This window comes from Echiichthys vipera (genome assembly GCF_963691815.1).
Source record: "Echiichthys vipera genome assembly, chromosome: 14".
Classification (NCBI taxonomy): Eukaryota; Metazoa; Chordata; class Actinopteri; order Perciformes; family Trachinidae; genus Echiichthys; species Echiichthys vipera.
Window position 1 is genome coordinate 7,388,691 of NC_139839.1, and position 23,407 is coordinate 7,412,097.

General features: G+C 39.7%; 1 protein-coding gene across 1 annotated transcript; it reads right to left on the reverse strand.

Annotated features, from left to right (window-relative positions):
* Positions 1-3,121: 3,121 nt before the first annotated feature.
* LOC310957139 (cornifelin homolog B-like) lies at positions 3,122-10,097 on the reverse strand. Its single transcript, XM_083927580.1, has 4 exons — positions 10,042-10,097; positions 6,695-6,808; positions 4,978-5,132; positions 3,122-3,642 (listed from the first exon to the last, which is right to left on the reverse strand). Exons 2-4 carry the CDS (start codon positions 6,798-6,800, stop codon positions 3,520-3,522), a joined length of 384 nt encoding a protein of 127 aa, XP_083783706.1. The 5' UTR covers positions 6,801-6,808; positions 10,042-10,097; the 3' UTR covers positions 3,122-3,519.
* Positions 10,098-23,407: the final 13,310 nt, after the last annotated feature.

A 23,407-nucleotide genomic window follows, 5' to 3' on the forward strand; every position in this document is an offset into this window, starting at 1 on the left:
TACAGCTGAGAAAGATTAGAATGCCATAAGTTTTGTTGGTCAAAAAGCAAATTATTATATTAGCCTACTGATGGTGGTGCTACATGAAAAGTCAGGGGATCCCCGAAGATATTACATCTCAAGAAGCATGCATAGCTGTAATATTATAACAATCCATCCAGGTTAAAGTTGAGTTATTTCAGTCAGGACCCAACACAGACCGATGGACTGACATTGCAGCCATAGACCCACACCACTAGCAGGGCTAAAAACAATACCAGGTTAAACTAAAAACTTCAACCAGTTCTTTCTTTCTTGGAGTAACTGAGTCATAAAAACATTATTTAAAAAATATTTTGCAAGCAGAAATGATGCTTGAAATGAACTTATTCTATGGCTCTTCTAGAAATGACTGACTACATCTAAGCAGGTCACATGAAAATAAGAGAAAACAGTAAAAAGACTAAAACAATTTAAACACAAAGTAAAAGAAAACCATGTACATAAAGATTTCAGAATAAAACCAGAAATGATGATGAAAACCAACATAGGATAAAATGATAATCAGGCACTGAATGGTTTTGTAAAAGTTTGACAGTGAAATAAAAAAATAGCTTTCTTCGGTTGTGCTCATTTATTGAATATTTCCAAACAGTAATAAAAAACGACACTAATCCCTTTCAGAAACCTCCCTCACCTCAGCGCAGGGGCATCCAGCTGCAACTGCAGCCGTCAGCGTGACCACAAGAGTGAAGAGGGGAAAAAAAAAATTGTGATGAAATTACTCCTCCAACACTGGATCAAACCCAGCGGGGAGGGGCGTGTCAACCACCTGATTAAGCAACATGGAGGAAATGAGAGAAGCAAAGGGGTCCATTTTCTTCAAGAGTGGGAATGAAAAACCCAGAAGAAAGAATGGCGGGGGATGTCCGAGGGGGGTTGTAGGTGGGATAAGCTGTGTACATATGTGTGTGTGTGTGGGGGGGGGGTGTTGGAGGGTGTGCAGGGTTAAAGTCACAGATTTTAAATCAGTTCTTTGGCCTTTAACGGGCGCAACAGAAGCCCAGTATGAGAGAGCAGAACAAAGAGGGCAGCAGTGGCCTCGACCAATTAACATTCCTGCAGCCTTTATGAGCCGCCTGGACCCGCCCCTTCACTCACACCTCGTAAAAGTCACAAACATCAATTCTTGCAAACCATAACTGTCATTATAATCCCATTAAAAACAACCCACTGAGCAATTTACAGTGAACACCAGGGCCAAGTGTGCCAGCAGAGGGGTTGGATCGCCTCCGCTGGAACGCAAACCGATCTAAACTAATGGGAAAGTTTATTGGCAGTAATTTGACAAAATATGACATGATAGAAACTCGTGCTCATTGTGCAAACTGAACAACAAACATTAGGTTAAATCTCTCCTTCTCCATCCTCTTGTGTTTTAACAGGCAAACGTCTTGGCTGACCACGCAGTACAGATGTGGTCGATTAAAGCTGTGCTGGTCAGTTTTTGGCCACTAGAGGGCAGGAAAAACACAAATACAAAGCCGACAAATACGATCATCACTTGTAAAGTCCAATATTCAAACTACTCTAGCCGTGGTTTTGTCTCCACCAACTCACGACAAAAATATCTCTTAGCTGCCAAATGCTGCACTATTTCTCTCCAGCTAGTCTCTAATTTTGTGATTTTTTTGTTGTTGTTGTTTAGAAAACAACAAAATAATCTGCTTGAAGAGCATTGTGATTTCAGTATACATGCAACTGCTAATATTAGCATTCAAAAAAAGAATATAGATGAAATAAATCATAATAATCATTCAAATGGTTGATTCAGTAAGTCAAAATTGTCAGATACTAAAATATTTTGATTTAATATCATAATTTAACTTATTACTTGTGAAATAACTTTTTTTTGTTTAGTTTCTATTTCTTTTTTTTCTGCTGGAGTATGAGATACCGTAGGACCACCATACAGAGGGTGGACAAAATAACTGAGACATCGTAAAATGTTGTCCTTCTAATTTAAAACACAACAGTTAATGCAAAGTTAAAATCATGTCCTGGTATTTTTGCTTGAGACGAGATTGGGACATGATTCAACTTTTTCCTCAACACTTCTTGTTTGTACAGGGGCTGGACAAAATAACAAGAACATGGCATCAAAGGATAAAGGATAAATGTTGAAGTAACTAAATGTGCGGTGATTTATTTCACCTGTCCATAATTTACAAATGATAGGAAGGAAGTCATGGAAGTAATGCCTCACATGTAATTTGGTAATACTTTTAGAGAAAACAGGAATTTCTCAGAAAGAAAAGATTAAACTAAACTAAATATATATTTTTTTATTATTATAAAGTTGATTCATGATATACTGTATGTTAAATTGCTTGCCTGCAAACAATTTGTTTAATTTTTCTTCACTGACTTAACAACAAACTCTATTTTCTCTTTGTTTTAGTACCAAATTGTTTAGTTCTTTCCAGGAAACTGTGTCACCACTAAATCATAATACAAAGGAAGTTGTGGAGGGCCTCTTAGCAGTATGTGTCAGCTTTAACAGAGGTCCTCATTTTCATAAGTGAGGTTTTAAAAGCAGCAGTGGGCAAGAAAGACGACAGATATTCACCGTCTGCCCCTTTCCTGTGTGGCTGCACATCATTGGTCTGATCCACTGTGACCCCACATGGCCTCAACTCCTCCACTCATGGGGAAGTGTGTGGCTCCCTCTAGCAGGCGTGTTAGGTTTTACATTAGTATTAAAAGTGAGTTAATTCAAGTTGAAGGTGTTTTTTTACTCTCTGCAGATGCCCTTTGAGTGTTATCAGTTTGTTAATGGGTTTCTAAGTTGTGTATTCATGTATTTTTATCTTCTCCTTACAACGTGCTGTATGAATACGCAGGACACATAAGAAATACATAAAAACAGCGATTTATTGACAATAAATCAATAATTCATGAAATTCAATGGTTTAAATGTGATAGTGTGTGTGTGTGTGTGTGTGTGTGTGTGTGTGTGTGTGTGTGTGTGTGTGTGTGTGTGTGTGTGTGTGTGTGTGTGTGTGTGTGTGTGTGTGTCATATGCAAATAAAGCAAAAATATCAAAATCAATTTCTGTGCCCTGTATTTAAGTTGTAATTTATTTTTAAACTGTCACGTTGCCATATATTAATACTATTAACATCAAATTTTAAAAAAATACACTTTTATACAAAATCTGTAAAGCAGGCTCCTTGATAATAAACCGTGATTAAAGAAAGAAAAACATTTTTTAAAGTAAGAAAATTACATTTTAAACTATCAAACAGAGCAGTTCCTATTTACCAAACAATCAGATATTTAATTTTTTTTACAAATTTCTTGCAGTAAGAGATTTTATGATGGTGGGGGGTTATTAATGAACCATCTCAGCTGTCCTCAATAAATTGCTCAATTGTTTAATGGCGAGGGCTTCAGTCGACGGTACTTATAACATGTTGGTCACGGCTGAAGCAGGCAGTGGTTTATTGAAACGACTCGGTGGAAATGATGAGTGAGAGGTCATGTGTTCTTGGCACCGAGAAGAACGATCGGGATGTTTCTTCTCCTCATCTCTCTGGACATCTGACACCAGGTGCAGGCGTTACAGCAGGTCGCGTACACACAGTCCCTACACATGGTGTCCTGCAGGCAAAAGACAGTGAGCATCTGATCTGCAGGCAGAACCTTAGACCTACATTTCACTGCAATGAAACTTTAATTTTAAGTATTATTTCAAATGCTTGGTTAACATATTATCTCCCTCTGCTTAGTAACTTTCACCCTCCAATTTAATTTAACCCTGAAATGCTGAGACTGTCCTCACAGGGACAGTAATAAGACAATGGTCTGTTTTAGCCGTGATAACAAAAGCAGATTTTAATGATAAGTTGGAGTGTAGTTCTCTTTTTTAAAGATTTTTATGCATTTAGTAACTACTTTTACTTTAAATACTTTAAGCACTTTTCTCTGATTATTGGTACATACTAATACTTAGTTACATTTTCCTTCTTAAATAAATGATCTAAGTACTTCCTCCACCACTGCCCCCCCTCCCCCCTTGAGTTTTGAGAGTTGTTCTCAAACACTACTTGTGCATTTTGCAGCTGAATTTGGCCTGTTGACTAGAAACTACACATAAAACTTTGATGTTCACCTTAGCTTTCTGCTAAATCGTTGCACTTTTTACGTCCGCACTGTTTTTATTATTGTCTGTGTTTTTATTCTCTTTCTCTCTGTAATGCATTTTAATTCATGACATGTTGTGCTGTGAAGCACTTTGAGTCTGCCTTGTGTATGAAAAGTGCTACACAAATAAAGTTGCCTTGCCTTGCCTATTGCACTTCAATTCAATTCAATTCAATTTTATTTATAGTGCCAAATCATAACAAAAGTAATCTCAGGACACTTTACAGAGTAGGTATAGGGCAGGTATAGAGTAGGTATAGAACAAGGCGAAAATATATTAGTTGAAAATTATACATTGGAGTTTGCAGTTGGATTTGGTGAAAACTGAAGTTTTTAGTGAACTTTTGATTCTGAACATTGAAAAATAAAGGTGAACATGAGTTGAATTCAGGTAAATAATTTCAATGCATAAATACTAAGTGATAGAAATTAAATCATTTCAAAATCCGATGACACAGATTTACTTCCATAAAACCCCTTCAGACTACTGTACACCTGCTTGTTTGTAGCATAGTGTAACTGTGAAATAAACCAATATCAGTGCTGTTAACCCTGGACAGTTGTAGTTGTTAACATTTCCTGAACTTCAATTTTCTCAAACGACTAATAGAGGAATATAAATAATTTATTTTGCATTTCTTGTCTTCCTTGAAAATACAGATAAAGAAATATAAAGATCAACATATAACAGATTGGGACTTCAAGGCCACCAGAGGTTCAAACCTTTCTGCCAGCAGACAAACAACAACAACAACAACAACAACAACAAAACAACAGAGAATGGGGCCTCACTTTGATGCCATAACGCTGGCGCATGGAGACCCTCATGGACATGGTGATGGGAGGGATGCATCCAAAGATGTCCAGCAGGGGGAGACAGAGACACTGGCCGTATTTCTTGGTAGTTTTACAGGCGAAGCAGGGACAGCACCAGAAAGCAAAACAACCTTAACCAGGAAAAAGCAGATAGATAAAGACGCTGATGCCGATAAAAAGACACGTTACCAACAAACAAGTTTCAACATAGTAACGAAGCTATGAGGAAGCAAATGGATCACCGGTTATTTTCCTATCCTTTGTCTTTCCACCATGAGTCAAATTTCCAGTTCACTATTAAACTATTTCTCTTACGTCAGATTTTCCGATGTCAATTTCATGTATTTTGATATAACATGGATTTGAGTCTGTATCGTCATCATTTCCAAGTTTCTTTGGGGTTCAAACCAATAAATAAGAAAAGTTTCAGATTGAATCCGTAAGGCTGTGTAGTGAAATCTCCTGTTAATATGTAGCTGGTAATGACAGAGTGTGTGTAATGTATTAGGAAACTATGAGAATCAAGGAGCAAAGACTTGCCCTACAAGTGACAATGTCCCTTTGTGACAGAGGCATACCATGACTATCTGTGTACTGGACTGTCTCAAAAAGTTACTGTGATATCAGATTTAAAGAGGCCTGATTTCTTAAACTGTTGAGGCCGTTTTAAGGAACCAACTTAAGGCTTGAAGTAGCTTCTGACTTGCTGATTTAGAAGCAAAAATGTGAGTGTCATTATACGTTTTAGAGCTAAAAGCAGCTCCTAAATTTGTGAAAAGTCCCTCAGAGCAAATCACAAACAATCCTAAAATGGCTGTTTATGGCAATCAACCTCGTAATTATGTGCGTCAACATTTTAGAAACCTTTAATGATAGATGCATTCATTTCCAGGTATATATTTTTCCACGCTTTTTTTGTTCTGCAGGTATTCCGATTCCCAATTTTCCTTTAATCGTGTTTCCTTTCATGCACAACTTGGCAATTGTTTACTGCTAACACTAATTGTTGAGCTGCCCGACATGTAAGAGGCTGACAATTAGCCGCACATATGACCAGTCCGGTGTCTATATTACTCTTTGTTTCATGTTAAATCATTTGATTGTAAACTCTTTATTTGGATATAGCCACAAACTTACAACATTTATATCAAGACTTTTCCCAATTCTCCCTCAGTAAAAGTTGGTCTCAGCAGGTTTATGAATATGTTTTAAGAGGACACTGTAATCCGACACGGTGGTGTGGTGGTCAGCACTGTCGCCTCACAACAAGAGAGTTCCTGGTTAGAATCCCGGCTGGGGCCCTTCTGTGTGGAGTTTGCATGTTCTCCCCGTGTCTGCGTGGGTTTTCTACGGGTTCTCCGGTTTCCTCCGACAGTCCAAAACATGCATGTGTTCGGTTAATTGATGTCTCTAATTTGCCCGTAGGTGTAAATGTGAGCGTGAATGGTTGTCTGTCTCTATGTGCTCTGCGATAGACTGGCGTCCTGTCCAGGCTGAACCCCGCCTCACGCCAGATGTCAGCTGGGATTGGCTCCAGCCCTCCCGCGACCCCGACAGGGACAAGCGGTTGAAGATGAATGAACTATAATCTGTTAGTGCTATTTGGGAGTCCGATAGGTAAGATGAATTTTTGGGGGGGAATACAGGCCCTGGTGTGTGGATATGAATCAGTTACGGCAGCACGGACACTTACACTCGGGCACGTTGTCACAGCAGTCACATATCCCGGATCCCCACTCATCAGATTCTTGGGAATCCATCAAAATCTGAGGCTGCCGGATGACCAGTTTGGAAGACATGATTGTTTCTGAAGGAGGAACCAGGATGGTGAGTTCACATTTCACATATTTATCACACTAGATGCAACACAAAGTGCCAATTAGGTGAAACAAACTGTGAGAAAACACAGTTTTACAATTTTATAGAATTTGCTCTGGATTAGAAATAGAGAGGTTTCATGATGACACCATTCTTTATTTAAATGAGAATCAAACAATCAGCATAAGAAGTACAAGGTAGACTGATGACATATCACTATGTTTTTTTGTTTCTGACATGCCACTTTATCAACCATCTTGCATTTGGTCAAATAAGCATGTAGGTGAAGCATGTGGGGTGGCTGTGACCCAGGGGGTAGAACAAGTCCTCCACTAATTTACATGTCAAAGTTTTCTTGAGCAGGTGAAACCCAAATTGCTCAAATGAAGAGAAACAAAGGTAGGGAGTACTAAAAGATTGAAACACTGCATAATGAGGAAGGTTGGAGGTGGACGGGCCAAACAAACAGGACCATTAAAGTGTTCATGCCCCATGTGAAAGCAGAAGTCTACGGTGACTTATTTTTTAACTACATAACTTGCTGATTTAGAAGCAAAATTCTCTCACGTAATGTTCCTTACTTAACAGTCTAAAAGGTTGAATACGGAGAATGAGCAGAACAACGCCATCTTGTGTCTTAAGATCGTAGTCGCAACAACAAAAAAATAATTCCAGCAGTCGGGTTGCCAGGTTCGTTGCTGTGTGTGTCAAGCGATCAGCCTGCGGCGTGTCAAGTGACGAATCGTACAGGGTAACGACCAATTTTGACAAATCAATTAACTTTAATTTTTTTTAAGGGCGTGATCACACTGTCCTTTTGGCCGCGGCCAAAACCGTTTTTTCAGCTAAAGCCTAGTACCTTTAAGCCATGTGAGTGCACCCGCTCCGCGCTCAATTGCGGCCAGCGGACCGTCCACGGCCCGCTTGAAAGAGGTGGGCTTTAGCGGAGCCGTTTGCACAAGTACAAGCACGAGCGTGCGCACGTGTACGAGCACGAGCACGAGCACGAGCCCTACGGCAGTAGCGTTATGTCCGCCTGTTCGGACATGTAAATAGAAGGACAGACCATGCGCGGACATTTAACAACAACAACAATGGTGGTGAAAGGTTCATGTTGGTGTGGTGCGGAGGTGGAGGGTTTACTGCAGATTTGGTCGGATGAAAATATTAAAAAACAGTCGACAAGACGGACAAAAACTCCGAGGTCTACGGAAAGATTTGTAAATAAAGCCACACACACGCCATCAATGCGTGTGACGTGTTACGGCGTGATGGCGTGTGGACAGCAAGAAGCATTGGCCGAGGCCCTGGTAGTGTGAGTACAAACGGGGCTGGGGCGCGGGCGGGAGAGGGAGGGGGGACAAGTACCCTAAAGTCCGGGTCGTGGTCCGGGAGGACAGTGTGATCACGTCTTAAATTTAACGTTAGCCAGTCTTCAACTCAACTGGAAGTCTTTCTTTGAGTGGTGTGTAATCGATTAGCTAGCTCTCGACTCAAAATGATTTCTTGTTTCTGTTGCCTAACAACAGACAACCCTGGCAACCTGAAATGCCAGTCGCTATTGGCTGGTACAAAGTAAACAGAACTTGACAGAAGGTCATTCTCACGCCACGAATGTTAGTATTTTAATGCAAACTGTGATATTTCCTTTAACTTAACCACATATTTGTGTTGCCTAAACCTAACCAAGTAATGTTTGTTTTGTCTGAATTCACAACAGGACTCCCAGATCATTAAAAAATTGACACCAAGGGGTCCTGACCAAGCTAACTGCACCCATTACCATGTAAATAGATGATAAGAGACTGCTAGGTGTAGTAGGCCCCTTCTAATCTATATCTGTGAGGCTGATACCCACTGATAACACCCATCCAGTGAAGTGATAACACTGGTTCCCTGACTCTAACTGTGTCATTATTGGGCCTCAACCGAACCAAACCTCAACCATAGCATTGTCAGGTGAGTAAACAGTTGCACTTTTGGTTTTGGAAGGCACTTTCGACCAATAAGCAATTCTTGAGGGGAATCACAAACAATGTATTTTGTCACAAACTTGAAAGAATTGTTGGAAAACTCTGTTAAGTATCGCAAGTTGTCCAAACCAAACTTGTATTTCAAGCAAACTCATTCCTTCATTTTAGGGAATCTCCTTTAATTTGTTTTGGTGAGAAAGTAGTAACCTGAGGGTGAATCAAAGTTCAAATGCGATTTGTGCAGATAAACAGAAAACAGGACGTGCAAACGATGTAACTCTGCAAAGACCGTGTCACTGTGGAAACAGGAAGTGTTTTCCAGTGCCATCGCTAACTTTTTTGAACCCTTTCTGCAGGTCACATTCCCTGAGTTTTCAGGTCTGCAGGTTTTCTGGCAGGGATTTATTTGTAATTTCTCAAAATTACAGAAATTGCAGAACATTTATGATGTGCAGGTCAAAATGTCAGCTGGGATCGGCTCCAGCCCCCCGCGACCCCGAGAGGGACAAGTGGTTGAAGATGATGAAGATGAGGTCAAATGTTAGGTCCTAAAAAAGTTTGTCATTTTGGTTGTCAAGTAAATCAGTTGTATAATAAATAGCATGTAGCCTACATGCTATTTGTTTTCTACTTTCAAACTAGATATTGGATATTTTCGGCAAATGTACATATTTTTATGAGTTGCAAAATACCTATCTTTATCTATTCTATTTCACATTTGTATGTATCTATCTATTATGTATGTATCTATTTCACATTTTCCATGTAAAGTATTCTATTTTATCTTATTATAATTATTTTATGTCCAGAATTCTATTTTGCTTATATTGAATTGTATTCTACATTTTACTTTATAATCATATGTTACACCTTTCTGTAGATTTAAAGTTGACTTTATTTCATATCTTTGCCCTACTTTTAGGTTTATTTCAGTCTCACGGTTGCTCTGTTTACTTGTTTGTATCTTGTAAATTGTGTTGCTGCTGAAATTGTTGTGCCTAAAACAGATAAACCATTTTTAATCTTAAATCTTAGAAATGTCCCCAAAAAAGGCTTAGGTATAAAATAGCACACATTAACTGATCTTTAGATACAAATAAAATCTTTAATGTAATAATATTTCATGGCAACTTGCTTTAAAGCAATGTTTACAAAGTGCTTTACAAAAAAGGCATGACATCACGAGAGTAAAATTAGATTACAGTTATATTTGTTGATAGAAAACCATTAAAAACAGGTAATGTCTCACCTGTGAATTTGTGTAATGAGAGAGCTCAGAGTCGGACGTCCTGTCACAAGTGAAACCTGCGCTGAAAGTTCAGTTAAATCTCAGTCAGTTCAGAAATTCACCCAGACAACAGTACACCCGAGAGAACAAACCGGACAGACCAGTCCGTCCTGTGCTCCATTTATTTTAACCAGCACAAGATTAAAATGAGTGTGAGGCTATGACATGAGCTCAGCCAAGCACATGTCATTGCATTTTTTTTTTTTCCACAAACATAAAGTTGTGGAAGTAAACTTCATCCTGTGTATAGTTTGGGTTGACTTAGTCAGGCGGGGCTGCAATTCAACGTAGCAATGGTGGTTATGTCAGCCATTGACGACGGGTTTAGCTCATCGCTTCCATTGCTCAGATGGTGCGATTGATGCGATAACCCAAACATGATCGAGCGATGCAAGAATGGTGTCTCTTGCGATTAAATTGCGGCCATCGCATCTGGTCTGAACGCACCTCAACAGTGTTTAATACATTTTCATTTAAGCTCTGCCATTTTATGTCTCGTTATTTTTGTTCTTTATTCATTTTCGTTATACCTTGTGCAATGACGATAAAGCCTATCCATCTATCTATCTATCTATTTATCTATCTATCTATCTATCTGTATTTCTGTCTATCTATCTATCTATCTATCTATCTATCTATCTATCTATCTATCTATCTATCTATCTATCTATCTATCTATCTATCTATCTATCTATCTATCTGTCTATCTGTCTGTCTGTCTGTCTGTCTGTCTGTCTGTCTGTCTGTCTGTCTGTCTGTCTGTCTGTCTATGATTTGTTGGATTTTATTCAATGCCAAAAACAACAGCCTGATATCGGCATCAGTTATCCGCTATCGGCCACTGAAAGCCCATATGGGTCGACCACTACTCGTAGCTTCTGCTCCATCGCTCCGTTCTCTCCCTTCTTTCGCTCTAGCCTGTTGACATTAAAATGCATCCTTCTGGTGCTCCAGTGCAAACAGAGTGGTACGCTATGAAATACAGAGAGCTTTCCCTGGCGGTGATATGCTTAATGAGCATTGCATGAATTTGTTTGGCAAGACGTTTATTTATTCGTAAAGTCCAGCTATCAAGAAGCTGCTTTAGCCGACCATTTAGCATTCCAGGTGATTTGTTTTTTCCTTAAGAATGTGACCAGACCGTATGTACTGCATTCACGCCTGGCTGACATCCAATCACATTGCGTGACAGACCAGCGCCAGATGTGCTCGTAATGTGCTCACATTTACACCTGACAGCCAGATGAGAGATCTAGATACAGATCACATGTTAATGCCAGATGTGAAAGGAGGTCAAAAACTTTCACTACTTCTCACTTAGTAACCCATTCTCTCTTCCTATATGCCCCTTTGCTCTTTGATTCTGGGAAAACACCTCAGTTATTAGAAAATTAAAGAAAGAAGGGACATAAAGTGACAGTTTTTGGCTGAAGGTCTGAGCTGACATTCCTCACCAGCTGCTATAAGCAAGTACAACCTTGAGCTTCAACAGTATGCCTCCCAAAATGATCCAGATTACTTAATTTACCGTTTCAGTTCAATCTTATTCACTGTGTCAAATCCTAACGAGTCCTCAGCGTTACTGCAGGAGGGCTGCCAAATTATTTTTTGATAAGAAAATATACATGAACATGAATCCAACATATCATTAGCAAAAACAAATCAACATATTTGTGAAAAATATGGTAAGGCATACCCATCCACAGACACAGTTAAGCATCCATGTGTATGTTTAAGAATAAAAAATTATGCAAATATATGAATATAGCAATAATTATAATTTTGATAGTATGCACCATAAAAAGCTATTTAGGGGGTCCCTGATCTATCTCTCTTTCAGGTAAGGGGTCCTTGGAGATGATACTGTATGATTTACAGAGACACATCAAATTCCCCCATGAGCAACTGCACATTTGTGCGAGACAATGGTAAGGAACAAACACAAACACAAATCTCAAACAGAAACTGACTCTAGGTGGGCACCAAACCCAATAATACAGGAGAATAGAAATTGTGAATTAATAAACCTCTCCTATCCTTTAAGAATTATAGTTAAGAAACATTTTAATCAGGCACAACAGTAACTGCAAGCCACAGACCACAGCAAAGGCTTTGGATGTATACTGTGGATGAGAACAACACCCTACAGAAGATACTGGTTGAAGTCAACTGAACAAAGCAACATAAACGTGACACAGATAACAATAGAAGAAGGGTGTTTAGGATTGTTGCATCAATACTTCCAGATGTTACAAAACTCATCTTCATAGACACTGACCGGCCCTACCCTGCATTCCTGTTCAACGGACAAAGAAAGCTGAATGCCACAGTGATTACATACATCATCAGCTAATTACAGTGACAGGTTTTGTCCCAAGAATACAGTGTAACTTTAGGGAGAAGTTATACGCTTCCTGGAACACCTCCCTAGGGAGGCGCCCAGGGTTCATCCTTACTAGATGATCCTGAACCACCTCAACTGGCTCCTTTCAACGCAAAGGAGCAGCAGCTCTACTCCGAGTTCCTCACGGATGCTGAACTTCTCCCCCTCTCTCTAAGGGAGACTCCAGCCCCCCTCCTGAGAAAACCCATTCAGCCGCTTGTACACGCGACCTCGTTCTTTCGGCCATGACCCAGCTTTCGTGACCATAGGTGAGGGTAGGAACCAAGATTGACCAGTAGATCGAGAGCTTTGCCTTCCAGCTCAGCTTTTCTTCTCTTCAAGATTTTTTTTAGGTCTATCCTAACCACTAGATGACCAGATTCTGAGACAACAGAACCCTAGGCACAGACCTATAAGAGCCCCCACCTCTGTCTACAGTACGTAGGAACAAGACACCCACATGGTTTTGTAGTCGTTTTGAGTCTCTTTGTGGTCATTGTGAACTTGCTTTTAGATGGTTTTCAATGTGGTCCTTTAGTTTCTCTTTGTAGTCATTTTACGTCCATCTTTAGTTGTTTTGTACTTCTTTGTAATTATTTTTTGCATCTCTGTGATCGTTTTGCATCTATTCTTGGTCATTTTGCATATTTTTGTGGTGATTTTGCATCTAATTTTAGTTATTTTGCATATTTTTTTGGTGATTTTGCATCTAATTTTAGTCATTTTGCATATTTTTATATTCATTTTGTCTTTATCATATTTTTTTGTCTCTCTGTGGTCATTTTGTGTCTATTTTCAGTCGTTTAGCATCTCCTCGTGGTCATTTTGAATGCCTATAGTCATTTTTTGTGTCTTTGTCATCACTTTTGGTCATTTAGCATTTCTTTGTAGTCTTTTTTTCAGCAACATTTTATGAGTCAGGGCCCCTGACTTTATGGGCTGATGGACCTGTGCCTGGTAGACCGTTCAGTAATCCATCCACGTGTTTACTGTAAACCGCGTTCGTCATCAGCTTCTTGCAGCACAACATATAACGCTTAAGTGTGCGGACTGGGGACATAAAATCCTTTAACCCCATTTATACATCTGTGAAAATCCAAATATGATGTGGCCCAATGTGGATCAATCATTTATTTTTTTTAAACATTCACATAACTTGCCTCTATATGCTGACGCTTTCTTCGGCCAGGTGTTTGACGAGTAGGTCTCCACACTTCATTGACACGACACCCTGAGAGCTCACCTTCAGCAGGCCCATGAGTTCATTCATGTCTATAAAAGCACGAGAGAAGGGAGTTATCAGAAATGTTAGAAACAGTTCACAACCTTTTGACAGATTCAACACAGAAAGCTATTCTTTTTTAACTTCAGCTCTTTCCTTTAGGAACAAAACAAGTGGCTCTCAAAAGTTAACTTCACAGCAAACATGGAGGAACAGACACTTGTCCTGCCCTTTCTACGTCAATATCGGATACCAAAGGCCGTGACAAAAAGGGGGTATTTGACGCCCTGAGACTGAGAACGAGCACCTATTAATTCTTTCTGAAGATGAACCCATAGATCACATAAATATATGATTTAAGTTTTGTCTTTGGCTACACAGACGATGCTAATACATTTGAAAAATGAATTGTTAGATATGTGATTTTCAAGAGACTTGTGATAAAAGGTGTATGTATTCGTCAGCTTTCCCATTACCTTTGACCCAGATTCATGTCTGCGGTGACCCAGCAAAAACTGAGTGAATTGACCCAGATGAACCACACAGCTCTCACTTGTTCCCTCTGTGCGAGCTGACACGTGAGCTGCAGCTTTGAAGGCTGATAATCACACGATTTAGTTAAATTCTTAAATAGCTGCAAATAGTCTGCATTGAGCTTGATGTCATATTGACTTGTATGTTAATTCTTATTCATGCAAATGCAACAGCTGCAAACACGCTGACGGAAACAGTAACAAAATGGACGAGAGACAATAAAAACACCCAGAATATTACAGAGGAATTGATTTACCGGTATATCTGATATGTTGAAAAAATACCCAAATGTGTTCTTTGAAATTAGAAAATGGGCCTGCAAGAACATTTTAACATTCTTTCCTGTGAAAACATTGAGAAAAAGGTGTTCTGCTCTTCTGAGTTTCATTCACAAAAATGTCACCCAAGAGCAAAATGAAGAACTTAACACTGCAGAACTTTACGTCCTGCACTTGCAAATTAGGAGACAACATATATAGTCATTTAAGGGGACCTGTAAGAATTGGGAAATCTGTCATTACAGGTGTCAGCACTGACATGGAAGTAAATACCTTACCATGAAATAAATAAAGAGGGAATTATCTGACAGGGAATTTGATCCATGACTAAAATAGGAGACCTGTGCATGGAACTTTAGATACAAGAAAACAGGTGAATGTGACAAGTTCTGTAACTTTCAAGAGACAATCTCTGCGTAACAGGGTTCCCAAATAAGGTCCAATGTGCATACTGTGACACGCATACAGGCAATGACTTCCTGAACCCTGTCGCAAGGACTGGATGTTGAATATGTGGTCATTCAACGGACACACACATCTTAAACCTCGGGTCCCCCTACTTTGTCCACAGCAGATAAACCCGCTGAACTAAGGAGGTGAAGACCAGAGAGCAAATGTCTGATCAGAGCAAACAGTCGAGCAGAGCAGCAGCCCTGCAGACCGAGGGTACAGTCCATCCATGATCAGCATAATCTAGACCTTTTGTACAAAAGAGAGAGAGAGTGAGAGAGAGAGAGAGAGAGAGAGAGAGAGAGAGAGAGAGAGAGAGAGAGAGAGAGAGAGAGAGAGAGAGAGAGAGAGAGAGAGAGAGAGAGAGAGAGAGAGAGAGAGAGAGAGAGAGAGAGAGAGAGAGAGAGAGAGAGAGAGAGAGAGAGAGAGAGTTGAGGGGAAAGGGGGTTGGATATAGAGAGCAGTGGTGACTCAGTCAGTCCTGAGAAGAGGAAGAGAAGAGAAGAGAAGAGAGAGAAACGAGGACATCACACTAAAATCTGGTATTACCTGAATCTACAGTTATGTTACAGTTTTTTTTATAGTGGAAGTAAGTAGATGAACAGTTACACTGGAGCTGTTTGCATGATTTCTACGTGGCATGCTTTTAATAAATGTATGCATCTGTCCGCAGGGATGAACCTCTGAGGCTTTTAGGCGGGGGACATTTGCACAGGTGAGTCAGTATAATATAATGGTAACCAGCTTCTTTGATTCCTGAATTGTCCTGTTTTCGTGCATGGTAGGTTGCATATAACTTGCTTGACCGAGCTTGTTTGTTGTTGCATGAATGGAATCATTTAGCATCCTGTTTTATTTCCCTTTAAGTGCCTTAAGGAGATTCGAGACTTTTGATTTTTATCGCTGAACCCATTTTCATCAACTGGAAACCACCTTGAGTATTTTTGAAAACACTGGGATCTAAACAAGAATTGAAATAATATATTTTCTTCTCAAAGGACAGCACCGCTGCCAAGGACTCCACTTCCAGAGAAGGACACAGTTTACTCTTGTCTACACTTCAACACCCACAGGTTAGTTCAGCATTGAACCATGACTAAACACAGGGGAAAGGTCATCGCAGTAAAAGAGGACAATTGTGAACCAAATGTACGCGTGATACCTAATTTAAATATATGCACACATACACTGATTGCTCTGTACCTCATTCACTATGGTTGTAACACATTTTCTTCGGCACCCACAGGTTAGTTTAGCATTGAACCATGACTAAACACAAGGAAAGGGGTCATCTTTCTAGAAACTGGTGCTTTGACTTTGCTTTGCATTGGTCTTGTGGTCTTTATAGGGCTTTTGCCTCTCCCTAGTGGAGACTTGATGAAACCACAGGGCCTGTCTCCGCTGCAGTAATAATCCAGAGAGATTTTACCAACGCTACAGTGTTTTAGTATCTTTCAGTTCACTGGATGTGACCTGAAACTCCCCAAAACAAAGCTTTATAGTTTGATATGTTTCTCGGGAGTTTGTAGATTACAAAGCTGAGTAAAACACAAAACTAGAGTGAATATTGGACTTGCATTGATTCCAAATTGACTCCAAATGAATGCTAATGTTTCTCTCCATCTGCGGGAGGAACAACTACACATGGCTTCAGTATTTTCTAATTTTACTTTTAATCCCAAAAACATTTAAACATTTCCAACCTTCGTTATTGAAATCTTTATTATTATTCTTACTGTTCCGTATGTTTACCGGTCACATCTAGCTGCTGCATTCTTTCAGCTACAAAAACCCTTCAATTATCAAAATGTTCAGCTCCTTCAGTTGATTTATGCTCATCTTCAGCTTTTTGCCTGTCTTTCATACTTTTTCATATATTTTTTTATAATGCAAACCAGTGGAGATAAGCTAAAAGTACTACCATGCCCCTCTGGGAACTGCATCGTCCCACATACTTACACCTACAGACTTCATTCTCACTTTAAACAAACCACAAGACTTTGAACTATTGAATTCTTATTCTTTTTTTTAATATCTTTTACAGTTTTTCTATAATCACGGTTTATGTTTTATGTTTTTCTTAAAGACCTGATCAGAATGTATAATGAGTGTGTATTGCGCCGGTAGAGTGAATCTCCTTGATCTCTTGTGTTCAGGTGTGAGTTTCTCTCAGACTAAACCTTCTCTAGCTTCCACTACCTTTACTTTTCAGATATCATTTTGATCTCTAAATGTAGGCTTTCTTGTCTTCTTTCAGAAAATGTGCTCATTGTAGCACTAGAACTTAATGTGTTCAACCCAACGATCAAAGAGAGAAAACTTTATGATTTTAAAATTTATGATTCATCAGTCATTTGTAATTTGTTCCACACAAACAAAAATGTCTCCATGTTGTCCAAACCCTCATCCTGCTCAAAGTGAAGACATTTTAACAATACAAGTCGTAGTTTTTCCGTGAGAACAACTTGTTTCAAAGCGTGCTTCTATGCATTTCAGGGCAGAGACCAATGCTTTAGTTTGACCTACATATAATGCACTGATCTCCATGACAACCTTTGATTTGAGTCTCTGTATGGGGGAGCTGGCCTCTGATTGGTCCTCACAGAGCTGACCTCTGATTTGCTCTCACAGAGCTGACCTTTGATTGGCTCTCACAGAGGTGACCTTTGATTGGCTATCACAGAGGTGACCTTTGATTGGCTATCACGGAGGTGGCCTTTTGCACAATTGCAGCTTTTTTAATATTATTTTGAAATATTCAGCCTTTTCATACTTTTGGACATATTCAGCTCCTTTAATATAATTTTCAAATATTCAGCCTTTTCATAATTTTGCAGATATTCAGCTTTTTTAATATTATTTTCAAATATTCCGTTTTTCTCTATATATCTTTGCAAACATTAAGCTGTTTTTCACTGTAGCTTCAGCATTAAAGCATTTCCACATATTTCCGTAGGAAATTTTATAATGTAATATCATGTAATCTAATCCAGTGCTTTAAAGGTCCCATAATGTAAAGATAAATTGCCATTTCTTTTTTTGACTATAAAGCAGGTCGGGGTGTTTTATAAATACAATAAAAAAATATAAAAAAACGCTCAATCCACACACAAATGCACACAGCCCCTGTTCAGAAACTAATCGAGCCGTCAGGACTTCAACTATATATGTATATAGGTAGAAGAGGCCCCCACAGTGCCGTTACAGTCATTCCCTGTCTGCAATGATGGTACAGAGAGCGCAGATGCAGAAGAAAAGAAAGCGCTAACTAATCAGAGCAGACTGGGCTTATTTCGAGAGGGGTCTTAAAGAGACAGGCGCTAATACTGAGCATTTCAGACAGAGGGTGAATACTGGTATATTCAGACAGACAGTATGAAGAATTTGCATTTTTTTTTTGTTTGTTATTAAAGCATTTAAACATGTTCTAGTAGAGACTGCAAAATACAAATATGAATCTTAAAATAAACATATGTGTCCTTTAATGTGATTTACAGGTGCTTTCGTACCGCAAACCAGGTGTTCATAAGCCATCAGGGAGATAAAAAGACAGCAGTAAGCCAGAGACTGTCCCTCCTGTCCTGGGTAGGATGTCGGCCACATCTGGGCCTCTACTCTCAAACCCCCTGAAGAAGCAGTACAGCCAGACCGACTGTATCCTCACCGCAGCCCGGCTTGCCCGCAGAGGATGGACAGAGGAAGGGAAGGAGACAGGGTGGCAGTTTTCCTATTTCGACATCTCAGCACATCAACTCTCTGTCTCTAAATCAGATGGACATCAAGGTCCAAAACGCGTTGAGATGTTCCTGATGGACCCCAGGAGAAGACGGGTTCCTGTCACGAACGGCAGGAAGACGACTGAGGGCACAGGGACGGGATCTGGAGAAAAGGCAGATGAAGACAAACAGATTGAAGGTGCATCCTCATCTAACATACAAGCAGAAAGACAGAGAGTTTTCTGCAGTCAGGCAGGCATTCGTGTCCGGGCGTCTGGCTGCAGCACCACATGCAGACAGTCGAGAAAGTTGAAGTCTCCGATACTGCCGGTCATTGCTGAGATGTAGGCCTGACTAGCCGGTTCCCGAAAGGACAATGAATTAAATGCAAGGTGCATCTTCTTGGTTATGATAAGAGTACTATGATCTATGTAGACTTTAATCAAACCTTGTGTTTAATGAAGGCTATTGATGGTGTGAATACTGTTGTTCTTTTTCATCAGAATGCAAATACGTACAAATGTAACTGTGGGTTGGTGTTGAGTTCTTCTAAAACACTTAACATTACGAGTGCAGTAGAATCAATACGGAAATTAAATGTTTGTTTTTTGCTGTCTGACTACACAGCCTTTTCTTTCTTACCGTATTTTCCTCAATATAAGGCGCACCTAAAAACCTTCAAATTTCTCAAAAGCCTACAGTGCGCCTTATAATCCGGTGCTCCTTATACATGGACCAATATTGAGCCACAACAGGTCTCGCAACTACGGTGAGCAGCCGCCGACTCTATTTTCCCCCGTAGAAGAAGTAACACGCGGTGCATGTTGAGATATATGACTGCGCGAAGCGTGCCGTTTCGTTCCCATTTGTGTGTTTGTGTAAAGAGCCCAAAATGGCTCCTATTAAGAGACACGCTTACGACACAGAGTTTAGACTCAAGGCCATTAGTCACGCAGTAGAACACGGGAATAGAGCAGCAGCGAGAGAGTTTAACATTAACGAATCAATGGTGCGGAAGTGGAGGAAGCAACAAGATGACCTGCGCCAAGTAAAGAAAACTAAACAGAGTTTCCGAGGGAACAGAGCGAGATGGCTACAGTTGGAGGACAAACTCCAACAGTGGGTTGTTGAACAGAGAGCAGCAAGTATCAGTACAATCACTATTCAACTGAAGGCAACAGCGCTAGCACGCGAACTTAACATCAATGAATTTAGAGGGGGTCCTTAACGTAACCCCAGCCTCGACTGTAGCGTCTATTCTATGCGCCTTATAATGCGGTGCGCCTTATATATGAAAAAAGTTTCAAAATAAGCCATTCATTAAAGGTGCGCCTTATAATGTGGCGCGCCTTATAATGTGGCGCACCTTATAGTGCGGAAAATACGGTAATTTGTCTGTTGACATCAGTTTAAGGTGAGGTCTATGTGCAGGTTATGTGAAGTGATCACACAATAGATACCTAATTTATCACCCATGTGACATGTGATGCTGGCTGGAAATTATACAGCCATAAAGACATTAGTCCTACTTTTCAGTCATTTCGTGAGAGACTGTACAGGTCATGGACAACCATCTAATTGGTGCATAAAAATACATCTTGTAGGCAAGTTTAATCCTCATTTCCACCCCATTACATGCACTCAATGGTGCATAGACCAGAGAGCAGGGCATTACACTAATCTAAACGACAAGAGATAAAAGCATGCATCAGCACCTCCGTGCTGGCCTGAGAGAAAAACGGGCCGACTCTGCTATATTCTTCAGATGGTAAGAACTTATCTTTGTTATGTTTTTGATGTGTGGAATAAAACTGAGCTCAGAGTCAAAAATCACGCCCAGAATTTTTACAGAATTTGTGGGTTTAAAATCCTGTAACATTGGTCAAAGTTTCTGTCTCTGGCCTTCAGGACCAATGACTAAAACCTCTGTTTTGTCCCCGTTGAGCTCTAGGAAGTTTGCTGCCGTCCATGACTTTATGTCTACAATGCAGTTAAAAAGGACATCCATTGGTCCTGTGTCATCAGGCGATGTACGGCGATGTACACTTGCGTATCGTCAGCATAACTAGGAAAGATGATGCCGTGCCTCCTGATGACGAAGCATGTAAAGTTTAAAAAGAGTTGGACCTAAAATTGACCCTTGGGGAACCCCACACTTTATCCTATGGGTTCCTGTAAGTAAGTACATACTTACAAAGAAACTTCGATCAGTAAGGACGTGAACCAGGTAAAAACAGTACCGGTGGAACAGTGGTTTCCCTGTGTAAAGAGGCTGCAGATCCTTGAGGCAGTGGAAGCTGATTCTGAACAAAGGACGAAGGCTTTCTAGCGCGTATTTAGTCAATGAAATGTACACAGCAGTACATACTACTACATATTACAATTTTGCAGTTTGACTGTAACCTATGAATCTTATATGTGTTTTAAATCTTATATGTTTTATGCATTTGTTTTTTCAAATGCTTTTTAATGTTTTGTGTAGAGAACTTTAAATTACCTTGCTGCTATACAAATAAACTTGCCTTGCCTTTGTTCTTATTGCACTGTGGGTCGGAGAGAAAGGTATGTCTGCGGCACATATTACAGAACTGACAATAAAGTTGACTTTGATCTTTATGTTATCGTAACATGAAACGGTGGATATTTGGTTTCCTATCCCTTCCCTTTAAAAGTAAAAATATTTGTTTTCGTAATAAGTAACGAAAACATAAAATTTTTAAATAAACTGTTAGAACTGGAGGTACTACCACAGAAAATAATGTTTACTCTGCTTATGTCTCTTAACTTTTCCTATTCATTCTCTATGGTAGCTCTTATCATACGGCTGTCATATATTTCTGACCACTAGCGGGATTTTGGGGGCGCTGTTTCCCCCCGTGGATCAAAGTAAGAAGACCGTGCTGACGGTCCAGCATCGATAGCAACAGCACACAGAGACTGGATTTTTCTCCCGTATACGACGTTTAACCGCGACTCTGTCGACTAACAAGAAAGTCTCACTGCTCAAACGTAAGTGTGGCTCATTTTTATAGCACCATAAAAGAAACAACCTCAGTTGTTTACATGGGCAAACTGTTGTTGTAATAGTTAGCATTGACAGGTTCAAACTCTGCTGTTAACGTTAGCTAAGTTAAGATAACGTCATCTATAACCTTACAATATACTTATCCAACATCCTGCTTTCTTTGTCTCTTTTGTTTTGTTTTTATCCGAAGATTTATATTAAGAGTGATTAACAGTTTGTGCTATATCTGTGTGAGTTAATTTTGTCATTGTGAATATTTTCTATAGTCGTTTTTCTTATTGTAACGTTACATATTGAATGGGTAAATATTGTTACGGTCCTTCTATCTATCAACAATTAGTGTAGGAGTTTTAGAGTAGAAACAGTAATTAAAGGAGAATTAATAAGAGAAAAGGAACTCCCCGTCGGGGAATCGAACCCCGGTCTTCCGCGTGACAGGCGGAGATACTGTCCACTATACTAACGAGGAAGGCGAGAGACCACCAAACCATGTGACTTCTTCAACCAATCAGTGAGCGAGGGGGATTTCTTTTCCTTTTGGCACTTTCATTGCAGTCCAGTTACTGTTTTATAGCGATACTCAAACACTAGATGGCTTTTTCAACCAATCAGTGAGCGGGGGGAAATCATTTTTCTCCCAGTCCAGTTACTGTGTTAAAGCGATACTCAAACAGGACGCTAGATGGCACATACAGACCCCTCGTGGCACTGCAGTGACCCCTAGTCATCCCTTTGGCCTTCATCTGGACCTGAACCTGCTGTGGCAGGGTTTCAGTCACCTAAGCTTGGCTTGCCATCTTGCAACAATAATGCAATGCAACACGCAAAAAAATCAGATTAAGGGTTCTTACTTTTATGTTTTGCATCATATCATTACAATGCAGGTTTGGCACTTGTCAATGGCTTAGATATGAGTTAGACTCCTTATCACTCATTACTTATTATGACATATATAAAAGTGATAATCCAACTTGTTCGTATTTCACATGCGACTCTTTTTTTTAGTTAATTTCTTTTTTTAAGGATGCGCTTTATTTGTTTCACTTGTAGAAACTAAGTACACTTCCTGAAATACTTCACGTGATGTATTATGAGTACTAAAGTCAATTGCTTAAATAATCAGTTAAATATGTTTTAAAAAAAGGGACAGCCCAGAGAAAATGATTCAAACACAAGTAGTGTTTTTACTTTTAAAGGGAAGGGACAGGAAACCCAATATCCCCCGGTTCAAGGACGGAATGAAACTATTTAACGTTACCACTGTTGCTTTCACAAACATACAGATAGACATCATAGATAAAGACAAACATACAGACAGGTAGACTGATATGCAGGTAGACCATGGGGCAGACTGATACCTGATACTTAACTGACTTGAAATGAGACATCATTAAAATAATTTTCCCCCCCCCCGGGGATTATTAAAATATGTCTGATTCTGATTCTGAATAATGTTTACAGTCATTTGTGAATGTGACACGATATGAGAAATCAATTAAAACATAAAATCTTAAACAAACTGTTAGAACTGGAGGTACTACCACAGAAAATAATGTTTACTCTGTTTATGTCTCTTAACTTTTCCTATTCATTCTCTATGGTAGCTCTTATCATACGGCTGTCATATATTTCTGGCCACTATCGGGATTTTGGGGGCGCTGTTTCCCCCCGTGGATCAAAGTAAGAAGACCGTGCTGACGGTCCAGCATCGATAGCAAC

What these genes read in the sequence shown, in the direction of transcription:
- LOC310957139 (XM_083927580.1), bottom strand. Translation starts at nt 6,800, where the DNA reads ATGTCTTCCAAACTGGTCATCCGGCAGCCTCAGATTTTGATGGATTCC. An exon ending in CTGTGACAACGTGCCCGAGT is followed by an intron (nt 5,133 to 6,694) that starts GTAAGTGTCCGT and finishes TTCCTGGTTAAG; the next exon opens with GTTGTTTTGCTTTCTGGTGC. An exon ending in GCCAGCGTTATGGCATCAAA is followed by an intron (nt 3,643 to 4,977) that starts GTGAGGCCCCAT and finishes TTTTGCCTGCAG; the next exon opens with GACACCATGTGTAGGGACTG.